This window comes from Natator depressus, chromosome 2, assembly GCF_965152275.1.
Source record: "Natator depressus isolate rNatDep1 chromosome 2, rNatDep2.hap1, whole genome shotgun sequence".
NCBI lineage: Eukaryota > Metazoa > Chordata > Testudines > Cheloniidae > Natator > Natator depressus.
In genome coordinates this window covers 40,012,076-40,024,271 of record NC_134235.1, presented here as the reverse complement: position 1 = coordinate 40,024,271, position 12,196 = coordinate 40,012,076, and the positions used below count along the sequence as shown (strand labels likewise).

At 43.7% G+C, this 12,196-nt stretch overlaps 1 protein-coding gene across 3 annotated transcripts in view; it reads left to right on the top strand.

Annotated features, from left to right (window-relative positions):
- The window catches only part of MATN2 (matrilin 2), a 117,222-nt gene that overhangs the window by 71,151 nt on the left and 33,875 nt on the right, over positions 1 to 12,196 (top strand). For all 3 annotated transcript variants that reach the window (XM_074944057.1, XM_074944055.1, XM_074944056.1), the window contains exons 6-7: positions 4,086 to 4,208; positions 8,770 to 8,892. In XM_074944057.1, the coding sequence (XP_074800158.1) occupies positions 4,086 to 4,208; positions 8,770 to 8,892 (246 nt within the window). The remainder of the gene's footprint in view (positions 1 to 4,085; positions 4,209 to 8,769; positions 8,893 to 12,196) is intronic.

Here is a 12,196-nt window from a genome sequence, read left to right as displayed (position 1 = left end):
TGGGCATTCTGTGCCTCTAATTCGTACCGTTGGCAGTAAAGAAACAAACATAGGCCCAGGGTACTGCAAGATGAAAGCAAGAGAATGAAAATTCAGGAAAACAAATATTAAATGCGAAACACAATCTTGTCCTTAAAACTTTGTAAATAACTCATTCTTCACTTCTTCCATACTTATACCACAGTATGTTTTAGGGTAATCTAGCTCTTTAGGCTATTTCCCTTCTCACAAACCTTCCTTCCTGGTCTTATATTTCAGGAGAATGTCCTGTTCTGGTATCTTCTGTCGAAGAACTAATAAGTGCTAGTTCTTTGCCTTTTTCTTTCGGGCCTTGGTTCACGAAAGCACTTAAACACATGTTCCAAGTTAAGCATGTGCTTAAGTCCCATTGAAATTAATGGGACTTAAGCAGATACTTCAAGTTAAGCATGCGCCTAAATGCTTTCCTGAATTGGAGCCTAGGCCCCTACACACAGTCCCAGCACAATTCTTCTCAAGTTGTAGGAAATAACAAGTTTCCAAAGCTGTACCTTCTTTCCAGCTAAATTCTTGTCAGTTTAAAGCCCCATAACACAATGTAATCTGCATCTTGACAGCCCACTTAAGTAATTTCTTAGAATGCCCTAGGAAGCAGGATAATATTAGTTCAGTATGTAAAATAGGTAATTGCCCATACCACGGGGCATTTTTCATGCCATTTCCCATTTTGGTTTTTTTGAGAGCTATGGTTGTATGTGCCTTTTGCAGATGAATCAACTGTGTGCTTAGTCCTTTGAAATGTTTCAATTACTCTTGGTCTCATGATTTAAATATCAGAATGCTTACTTGCCTGAGCATTTTTCTTAGCTCATTGTTTTGTTTTGTTTTCCTGGATTTGCAACTTTTTTAAGATATAAAGCATATGAGTTTCATTCTCACCCATAAGCAGATGCGGATCAGATCCATGTCTGGCTTTTTAGAGGACATGCATCTGCTTGTTTCACAATGTTTCAAAATGCTGCAGAATTTTTTCATGCTACATAACTGATGCTTTTCCATAGGTCCTAGGACTCAAGTACCATTTTATGTTCTTGTCCTCTGAAGTTGGATTCTTTCTAGCTGGCTTCCTGTATACAACAGGCCATAGAATTTCACCCAGTTACCCCGGTGTTGAGCCCAATAACTTGTCTGACTGAAGCATATCCTCCAGAACGGCCTCTAGTCTTGATGTGAAGACATCAAGAGATATAGAATCTACCACTTCCCTTCGTGGTTTGTTCCAGTGATAAATCACGCTCACTATTACAAATTTATGCCTTATTTCTAACTTGAATTTGTCTGGCTTCAGCTTCCAGCCATTTGTTCTTATTATGTCTTTCTCTGCTGGATTAAAAAGCCCTTTAGTACCCAGTATTTTCTGCCCAAGGAACTTATACGAGATAGTTAAGTCACCTCTTAATCTTCTTTTTGATAAACTAACCTGATTGAGCTCTCTAAGTCTCTCCTTGTAAGGCATTTTGTTTCCAGCCCTGATATCTTTTTTGTGGCTCTTCTTTTCACTTCTCTAGTTTTTCAACATCTTTTTAAAAATGTGATCACCTGAACTGGATGCAGTATTCCAGTATCGGTCTCAGTAATGCTGAATACAGAGGGCTAGTGGAGCTTGTGGATATATATCTATTTAAGCACATAAAAGATTCAATTTAAGTTTCTCTGAATCAGAAAGGTGGTTACATTAACTAACCTATATAACCCCCTATTATTATTATGACTGTGGTCCTCATCCTCCCTCACTATTTCCTCTATTGTTTGTTACATCTACTTGTAGCATCTTGTCTTAAATTGGATTATAAATTCTACAAGGCAAGGACTGTGTCTTCCTTTGTATTTTTATAGTAACTAGCACAATGGGGCCCCAATCCTTATTGGGACCCTGGGGCACTACTGCAATACAAATATAAATAAACACACTTGCTTCATTGGAGATTGTTTATAGGTTCTATTCTGATGTCAGCTCCTATCCTTTCTTTAATACACAAAAAGTACATGTTTTTCTTATTAAAACATTAGTACGTTTCTATATAATTTCTTGTCTCAACGTTCTAATTGTTGTCTTCTCACCACTTCTCTATAAAGTCTGTAATGTTTTACCCAGAACTGAGCTGCATCCTTAATGTTTCATGTTTTTCCCATTCCATTCCATTAGTGCGTTGGCTTCCTTTGAAACGGAGAATCAAGTTCCAAATTCTCTTAGTAATGTTCAAAGCATTCATATCCTCAACTCCAAATTATTTGCATGATCTGGTTCTGACTGGTATTCCCTGTTATATCTTGCATTCTCCTTCTGAACTAAATCCACTTGATCTCTCAAGTATTGCTTACTTATACTTATTTTGGTGGAATCCCCTAACTCATGCTATTCATCCTGATGCTAGTGTTGGCAGGTTCAAGTCTAGATGCAAAGCATCCTAGTTACACTTTTATTTGTAGATTTTTTTTCATCATATACGTGATTTCACTTTTAACTTTTTTTAATCTCTACAATACATATGCATGGGTCAAAGGAGAATTTTAATGTAACTTGGGAGGTTTAAAAACGGATAAATAAAGTAACAGAAAGGGTTAGCAGCGGCTAGGTCGGAGTTGTTCTACTGGTAGTGTCAAGAAAACTAACTCCTTGTTAGGGTTGCCAACCCTCCCGGATTGGCTGGGAGTCTACCGGAATCAGCATCGATCTCCCGGTGACTATTGAAAGCAACCCGGGAGATTTTATTAGGTACAGTACAATTAATGACATTACGTCATGTTGGGGGGAAAAAAATCCCGGAATAGCTTCAGTCAGAGTTGGCGACCCTACTCCTCACATTTCTATGTGAAGTTGAGCATGTTGCTGTCCTGAGCAGAAAATAAAACTTAAATCAGACAAAATGGGAATAGTGCGAGCCAGGCAGTGTCTTGTGGAAAGAACACTTGCTTTGTGATTGGTCTATGTTTAATCTACTGTAAGAATTGATGAATGAAGAAACAACTGAAGTTGCAGGGAATTAAAGTTTTATTTGCATTTGACTACTTACGCACTTTTGCTTTGAACCTCTTACTTATCTGTGTAAACTCTTATTTTAAAACTTGCATGGTGTTTAGCCTGATTGTATTCCGTCTTTTAAATATGCTGATGTAAGTGACTAGAGTAATTATGACATTCTTTTTCTGTCAAACAAAGGGCTCTATCTAAAGTAAACTATCCAGGTCAGACCCTGGCCTCTGCTACAGCTGCTTTTCAAATGGGAATCTTGAGGTGACACAGAGTGAGTGAAGCTGTTGTCCCAGTCCCCAGTGCAGGGGGTGTGTTCAGGGGGTGTGCTCCCCCCTTTACACTTGTGGTTCCTGGATGCTGGCTCAGCTCCTTGATGCCATAAGCAGTTGGGGGTAAGTTACAGTAGCTATTCTGGGGTCTGGCACAGCCCCAGTTGGTTCCAGGATTGGGGGCAGAGGGACAGAAGATAACACTAGAGTAAAACCACTATTGCCTCTCCCCAACCTGTGCTAAATGCATCTTGTATGGAGTGTAGGATTAAGGCACTGTTTCAAGAGCCGAGAAGACATGCTGAAAAGTTACAAAAGTTCCAGGTAGCCAATGAAAAAAAAGGGCTGCTGACTGTATTTGGTGGGGGGACCAATGTGAGAATCAGATTCAGATCTCAGTTACTGTGGTCTAAATTCCTTGCATCAATGACAGTACTCTGGTTTAACATCAAGTAACCCAGGTTAGAATCTGCTCTGCGTCCCTTCTCTAATCAACATAGAAAAGTGGGTTGAATGGGATCTCACACTGAGTCTTCCAACATAGTCACAAATGTGATCAGCCATTCAAAATGTATCCCTTCTGATAAAAAGGAGTGAGCCCCTAATAATTGGTGCATCAATCATTGCACTAAAGTTCTTAAATTGCAAGTTGTTCAGAGCAGAGATCATGTCAATTCCTTATTTGTAGAGCCCTGGACATTGATCAGGACCCTTAGCCACTGCCATAATATACATATTTAATCATATTTTTATTTGATTCCATTTATCTTAATTTTATGTACTCTTCTTATTTTCTTTTTCAGTTGTAGACCTTTGTGCTTTGGATAACCAAGGTTGTCAACATGAGTGTGTAAGTACGGATGACTCCTACTACTGTAGATGCCATCAAGGATTTATTCTAAATCCAGACAGAAGAACTTGCAGAAGTAAGTTGTGATGAATTTTAAGTACTATGATAAATTTGCTCTCCTTGTACCTCCTAATTTCCAGTGGTGATTCTCCCATTGCTGTTCCTGAAGATGCTGAGGACATTCAGTAGAATCTCAGGGATGGACTAGCTCCTGGAGCCATAGGAAATAAAAGCAGTGGAAGTTTTCTCCTTCTCTGGGGACAAGGAGTTCTTAACATGAGGCCATGCTTCTCCCTAGGTAGTAAAATCAAAAGCCTTTATGTTGCATGATCCCTTTGGATTGCCAGAGTCCTTTATTTTGAGTGTCCTCCTTCCTCGTGCAATAGACCAGAAAAACAGCTTAATTTTATACCACACAGATCTTAAATTTTCTTTGTTGATAAAACAAGTTTAATAATTAAATGCAAAATGCCCCATATTAAGGGCATATGCAACTGTTAAGGTTGCATAGCTAAGCATGCCACATTCAGGAAATGTAAAAGGAAAGGTTGAATGTACAACATTAACTTTGTTTCTTTCTACATATGGATTATGATAAAGAAACTTAATTGCTATGGGTGTGTGTGGGTGCAACTCTATTAATTTCAGTAGAGTTACACTCTTTATACCAGTGATTAATTTAGCCCATATTTTTAAGTGTGAACAAATACAGTTTATGAAATAATGCAGTGCAATATGACAAAGCATCTTATACAACCCTAGATACACATGGGTGTCTGAGCCCTGGTCTATACTACAAATTTAGGTCGAATTTAGCAGCGTTAGATCGATTTAACTCTGCACCCATCCACACAACAAAGCCATTTTTGTTGACTTAAAGGGCTCTTAAAATTTATTTCTGTACTTCTCCCTGACGAGGGGATTAGTGCTGAAATTGACATTGCTGGGTCGAATTTGGGGTAGCGTGGATGCAATTCGGTGGTATTGGCCTCCGGGAGCTATCCCAGAGTGCTCCATTGTGACCGCTCTGGACAGCACTTTCAACTCAGATGCACTAGTCAGCTACACAGGAAAAGCACCGGGAACTTTTGAATTTCATTTCCTGTTTGGCCATTGTAACGAGGTCATCAGCAGAGGTGACCATGCAGAGCTCACCAGCACAGGTGACCATGCAGTCACAGAACTGTAAAAGAGCTCCAGCATGGACCGAACGGAAGGTACTGGATCTGATCGCTGTATGGGGAGATGAATCCGTGCTATCGACACTCCATTCCAAACAACGAAATGCCAAAATATTTGAAAAAATCTCCAAGGGCATGAAGGACAGAGGCTATAACAGGGACCAGCAGCAGTGCTGCGTGAAACTTAAGGAGCTCAGGCAAGCCTACCAAAAATCCAGAGACAAACGGCCACTCCGGGTCAGACCCCCAGACATGCCGCTTCTATGATGAGCTGCATGCAATTCTAGGTGGTACCCCTATCACTACCCCACCCCTGTACGTGGACTTCTGCAAGGGGGGAGTCTCACGCAACAGGAATGAGGATTTTGGGGACGAGGAAGATGATGAGGAGAAGGAGGATGAAACCATTCTCCCCGACAGCCAGGAACCGTTTATCATCCTGGAGCCAATACCCTCCCAAATCTCCCTAGGAGGGCTCCCGGACCATGAAGCTGGAGAAGGCACCTCTGGTGAGTGTATTTTTGTAAATATAATACATGGTGTAAAAGCAAGCATGTTTAATTATTAATTTGCCCTGAAGACTTGGGATGCATTCGCGGCCAGTACAGCTACTGGAAAAGTCTGTTAACGTGTCTGGGGATGGAGCAGAAATCCTCCAGGGACATCTCAGTGAAGCTGTCCTGGAGGTACTCCCAAAGCCTTTGCAAAAGGTTTCTGGGGAGGGCAGCCTTATTCTGTCCTCCATGGTAGGACACTTTATCACTCCAGGCCAGTAACACGTAGTTTGGAATCATTGCATAACAAAGCATGGCAGCGTATGGTCCCAGTGTTTGCTGGCATTCAAGCAACATCCGTTCTTTATCTCTCTGTGTTAGCCTCAGGAGAGTGATATAATTCACGGTCACCTGGTTGAAATAGGGGAATTTTATTAAGGGGACATTCAGAGGTGGCCATTCCTGCTGGGCTGTTTGCCTGTGGCTGAAAAGAAATCATCCCTGCTGTTAGCCATGCAGTGAGGGGAGGGGTGATCATCCCCGAGAATTGGGGGCTAGGGGGTTGGCGACCTTGTACCGAAAGCACATGTGCTATGTAATGTTAACAGCTTGGTTCACCATGAAAGAGTCTACCCATTGTTCTCTAAAATGTGTCTTTTTAAATACTACTCTCCCTTTTTTTCCTCCCGCTGCTACAAATGTTTCAACGCTCCCCCATCATCTCCATCCCAGAGGCTAGTGCAGATAAGAAGGCGAAAAAAACGCACTCGTGATTAAACATTCTCTGAGCTCATGCAGTCCTCCCACACTGAAAGAGTTCAGCAGAATGCATGGAGGCAAGCAATGTCAGAGTCCAGGAAAGCACAAAATGAACGCGAGGGCAGGAGGTGGGATCAAGATGATAGGTGGCGGCAGCATGATGAGAAGAAGCAGGATGCAGTGCTGAGGCTACTGGGGGATCAAACTGATAAGCTCCGGCGTATAGTTGAGCTGCAGGAAAGGCAGCAGGAGCACAGACCGCTGCTGCAGCACCTGTGTAACCAACTGCCCTCCTCCCCAAGTTCCATAGCCTCCTCACCAGATGCCCAAGAACACCGGAGGGGGGCCTCTGGGCACCCAACCACTCCACCCCAGAGGACTTCCCAAGCAACAGAAGGCTGGCATTCAATAAGTGTGCAGTGTGGCCTTGTCCTTCCCTCCTCCCCCACCCCTCCTGGGCTACCTTGGCAGTTATCCCCCTATTTGTATGATGAATTAATAAAAAATGCATGAATTTGAAACAACAATGACTTTATTGTCTCTGCAAGCGGTGATCGAAGGGGGGAGGTCAGTTGGCTTACAGGGAAGTAGAGTGAACCAAGGGGGCGGGTTTTCATCAAGAAGAAACAAACAGAACTGTCACACCGTAGCCTGGCCAGTCATGAAACTGGTTTTCAAAGCTTCTCTGATGTGCAGCATGCCCTGCTGTGCCCTTCTAACTGCCCTGGTGTCTGGCTGTGCGTAATCAGTGGCCGGGTGATTTGCCTCAACCTCCCACCCCGCCATAAACGTCTCCCCCTTACTCTCACAGATATTGTGGAGCACACAGCAAGCAGCAATAACAATGGGAATATTGGTTTTGCTGTGGTCTAAACGACTTAGTCAGCTGCACCAGCGCGCTTTTAAACATCCAAATGCACGCTCTACCACCATTCTGCACTTGCTCAGCCTATAGTTGAATAGCTCCTGACTACAAGAAGTGGAAGGTTGGACATATGACCAGGGATGAGTATAAATATATTGCTCGGGCATGTAGGAATGAAATCAGGAGGGCCAAATCGCACCTGGAGCTGCAGCTAGCAAGAGATATCAAGAGTAACAAGAAGGGTTTCTTCAGGTATGTTGGCAACAAGAAGAAAGCCAAGGAAAGTGTGGGCCCCTTACTGAATGAGGGAGGCAACCTAGTGACAGAGGATGTGGAAAAAGCTAATGTACTCAATGCTTTTTTTGCCTCTGTCTTCACGAACAAGGTCAGCTCCCAGACTGCTCATTCATTCATTCATTCTTCCAATGAGGAATGAAATCACATATCAAAACCTCAAAAATGTTCACAACCTGGATTCATGTTTTCCAGCCAGCCAGCCTAACTATCTTTAAAAATTTGACCTTAAGGAACTAACCTCTGCCCTCTTATTTAATTTTGCCAGGAATGAAGGGTTAGGGGTTAACTCTGACTGGTATAAATCAGTAGTATCTCCACTGAAGTCAGTGGAGCTACACCGATATAAAACCAGTGAGAGCCTTATGGCCAAATGCTGCTTCTAAGTGAAGTAAATGACAAAAATCTCATTGACTTCACTGGTGTTGAATCAGGCCCTAATTGTGCATAGATCCCACTGATCACTGCACAGTGAGCTTCCTTTTCTAACATACTTTATACATTGGTGGTAATGGTTGCCTGTAAACCTTCATGACTATCATCTCATGAGCAACTTAAATGAGGGAACTGCAAAGCAAACAAACCTGAGTTGTTCAGACACTGACTTTGCAGGTGAAGTAATGCTCTGATCTGGTGAGAGGCACCCAGAAGCACACTAATACACTTCTTCTTATAAATCATATCTAACTTGCATGCAGTAAAATAGTATAACCAGGTACTTTGTTAGAAAACCATGTGATACATTTTCAGTGTGATCTATGGGTATTTAGCTGCAAAAATCTCAAAAATACCAACACTCATTTCTGTACATCCTGCCATGGAAAACTTATCCCCCAGGGGCTCATTAAAAATATGTATGCTGCATTATAGTATGTGTGAAAATGGAACATTTTGTTTTCACAGCTTGAGACAGCATGGCAAGGTGTCAGCAGCATGTCCAGAAAGAGAGATGCTCGTTGAAAGAAATCAAGATATTTGTCAATGTTCCTCATTTAATGTATTTGTCAATGTTCCTCATTGCTGCGCATTTTTTTCTTTTTACAGGACCAGATTACTGTGCTTTGCAGACCCATGGCTGTCAACAGGAATGTGTTAATAAAGATGATTCCTATTTTTGTCGGTGCCGACAAGGGTTTACTCTTAATCCAGATAAGAGAACTTGCAAAAGTAAGTTGTCCTACAGTATGCAATAAAGCTCATCTGCTTTTACTTCTGAAAACCTGTATGGCTGACTTTACGGAAAGATCATAGCCTCTTCCATAGTGAAGGCTGAAACAAACCTTCTATTGTAAGGTTGATTTTTAACCTCAGCCCCCTTCCTTCACCCCATAACTTTGCCAAAACCTAAACGAAACTCCTTGATATTTTACAGACCAGATTTTACACCACATTACAATTTTTCTGAAGCAATTCTGGGGAGTACTATGGGACATATGATGGCTCAAAACCAGGTCGTTCATTACTACTTTGAAATTTTCTTATTTGGGCTTGTCATAACTCAAGTGGTTTTGGCCTAAATACTTCAAATTTATGTTGTAGCCAAGGACAGATGCCTTTGACTAATTTTGGGAAAGTAAGGGATGTATTATTTAGTTATTAAAAGCAGTTTACATTTATATTTTAAACACTACGGAGTTCTTTACATCAGGGGTTCTCATCCTTTTTCTTTCTGAGTTCCCCCACCCCCACCCCCCATGCTATAAAAACTTCATGGCCCACCTATGCCACAATAACTGGTTTTCTGCATATAAAAGCCAGAGCTGGTGTTAGGAGGTAGCAAGCAGAGAAGTTTCCTTGGCACCATGCCACAGGGGTCCCCGTGAAGCTACATTGCTCAGGCTTTGGCTTCAGCCCCAGGTGGCAGGGCTCAGGGCCCTGGGCTTCAGCCCCATGCAGTGGGGCTTCAGCTTACTACCCTGGGCCCCAGAGAGTCTAATGCTGGCCCTGCTTGGCGGCCCCCCTGAAACCTGCTTGTGGCCCCCCAGGGGACCCTGAACCCGTGGCTGAGAATCAGTGCTTTAAATCACCATCCCAGTTTCTTACAAAGCTTAGAAAACCGCCTCCATTGTATCAGCTTCCTAAATGAGGTGTGTGGACCTTGGTGTAGAACAAATTTTCCAGGGAGGATGTGGAATCTACATCACTGGAGGTTTTTAAGAGCAGGTTAGACATATAACTATCATGGATGGACTTAAGCCATGTCTATACTACAAAGTTTTCCTAACACAAGTTACGTCAGCATAAAGCCGCAGCAGTTAGTATATCACTTGTACATACAGCCGCAGCAGTTAGTATATCACTTGTGCGTGTACATGCTTGTCTCCTTGCGTCGGCGCTGCACGTACTCTCCAGGAGTGCTTGTGTCAATGGGTAGGTTCACCATGGATAGGTATTCCAGTGTGCAACCTGCCACCATTCAGCACACTGTCTTTTGGGTAGTTTTGGCAATGCCTGGTGGGGCAGAAACGACTCGCGTAGGGGTGACTGGGAGCAGGGGGTCAACTTCCCATGATGTACTATTCTCCATCCCATAATATCATCTTTATCCCATAATTTTTGCACCTATTTTCAATTTCCTCTGAACCTGCATGGGACTTGTCATTGCCTGGAGTCTCTGGCAGAAGCATGAAGATTGCATAGCTCTGCACTATTGTCATGAGCACTGCAAGCAGAGGATGCACAGTTCTCCAGTATTTACAGAGCCGCAAGAAGAGCTGCAGGGAACACGGTGGTCAGTTTACTGTGGGACATAGCGAGAACCAATTCAAGGTTATTGGTGGCATTCACAGAGCAGCAGCAGATGGTGGAGCACCGCTTCTGGTGTGGAGGGAGAACCTCTCAAGGCTGCAACAGCTGCAGCTAACACACACAGAGGCACTATTGTCAGTACAGCAGAAATGGAAAGCAAAACTTCCGATTCAGCACTCCCTCCTTCCCTTGCTGCCCTAAAGTGTTAAACCAAATGAGTTTATTGACACTTCTGCTTTGGAGTGCTTGTGCCTGGTGCCACTTTCTGCTCAAGCCATGGTGAGTATGAGCTGCCAGAGGTGAGGGAAAGGAGAAGGGAATTGCTCAGTTGCATGAAACTATGAGTATAGGGCACTGAATACTGGCACCCTTTTCCATAGGTGGGGGTGACTTTGGCTTATATCTCACTCCTGAGGGTAGCAAAGGCACAGAGAGCACAACTGTTGCTGGCGTCTTCAAGTCATCTGGGTCTGAATGCTGCTAGACTGTGTATTTGAATGGTGCCTGCTGAAGTTATCGCCGACTGGCATGGGAAAGTGTCCTACCGCGGAGGAAAAACTAAGGCTGCCATCTCTAGAAACCTTCGGGAGAGGATTGCCTTGTACCTCCAGGGAAGTTTCATCTATCTCTCAGGAGGACTAGAGTGCATATAAACAAACTGCTCCACATGGCCCCCTCCCCCGCCTAACTCTAGAGGGGAATGAAGAGCAGATAGCTCTTTGTTGTATCATTACCTCTTGTATATGAGTGAATTAATGAAAAGTTGATAGCTGTGTCCAGCTAAATTGGGGGTGCTGTCACTTGAATGGGAAATTCATTTACAGGCTTACTCAAGGTTCCTTCCCCTGCATCGGGCTCACCTGTGCTCGATTACAGGGACTAGTTGGACTGCGGTGGAGTCAAAAAACGGTCCTGGGTCACAGCACCACTGGCCCCCCCAGTCACCTGTCCCCCACACTCCTCCTCTTCGCTGTTCACAGCAGGGGCCTCAGAGGTATCCATGCTGGTGTGTGGGATGGTGGAATGTACCTCTGTGTAAAAGCAGCAGGTCTGTGGCTTGGCACCAGATCGATGGTTGGCCTTACTGACTTTCTGATATGCCTGCCACAGTTCCTTGACTTTCATGGCTGTCACTGCTGCTGGTCCCTGTCGTAGCCCTTTTTCTGCCTCCCAAGAGCAAGCTGCTCTTCAATGTTGACGATGTTTCTACAGCTGGTTCAGAGCTGGGCCTGCACAGGCTCGTCTCCCCATAGGCCCAGGAGATCCAATACCTCCCATCTACTCCAGGCAGGAGTGCAGCTGGAGCATGTAGCTGGCATGGTCAGTTGCACACAACAAAGGAGAGCAGATAGAAGTGTGCTCACCAAACAGGACAACCAGGAACAGGCATTTCAAAAATTCACAGGGGTTTTAAAGGAGTGGAGGCTTGTGGTATATGTGACCTCTGGGCAGTGGAGTTAACAATTGTGACCAGAGCGTTGGGCATTGTGGGACAGCTGCTGGAGGACTAGTTAGGGTCAACATAGGTAATGCAGTGTCTACACTTGCGCTGCATTGAACTCCATACAGCAACCATGGCTCAATGCTGCTCGGGGAGCTAGTGCTACTATGTTCACATAAAGGGGCACTTACATCAGTGGGAGACAAATTTAAGTGTAGACAGATGCGCAGCTAGGTGGACTAATTTTGTAGTGTAAACCAGGCCTCAGTGCAGGAGACGGGA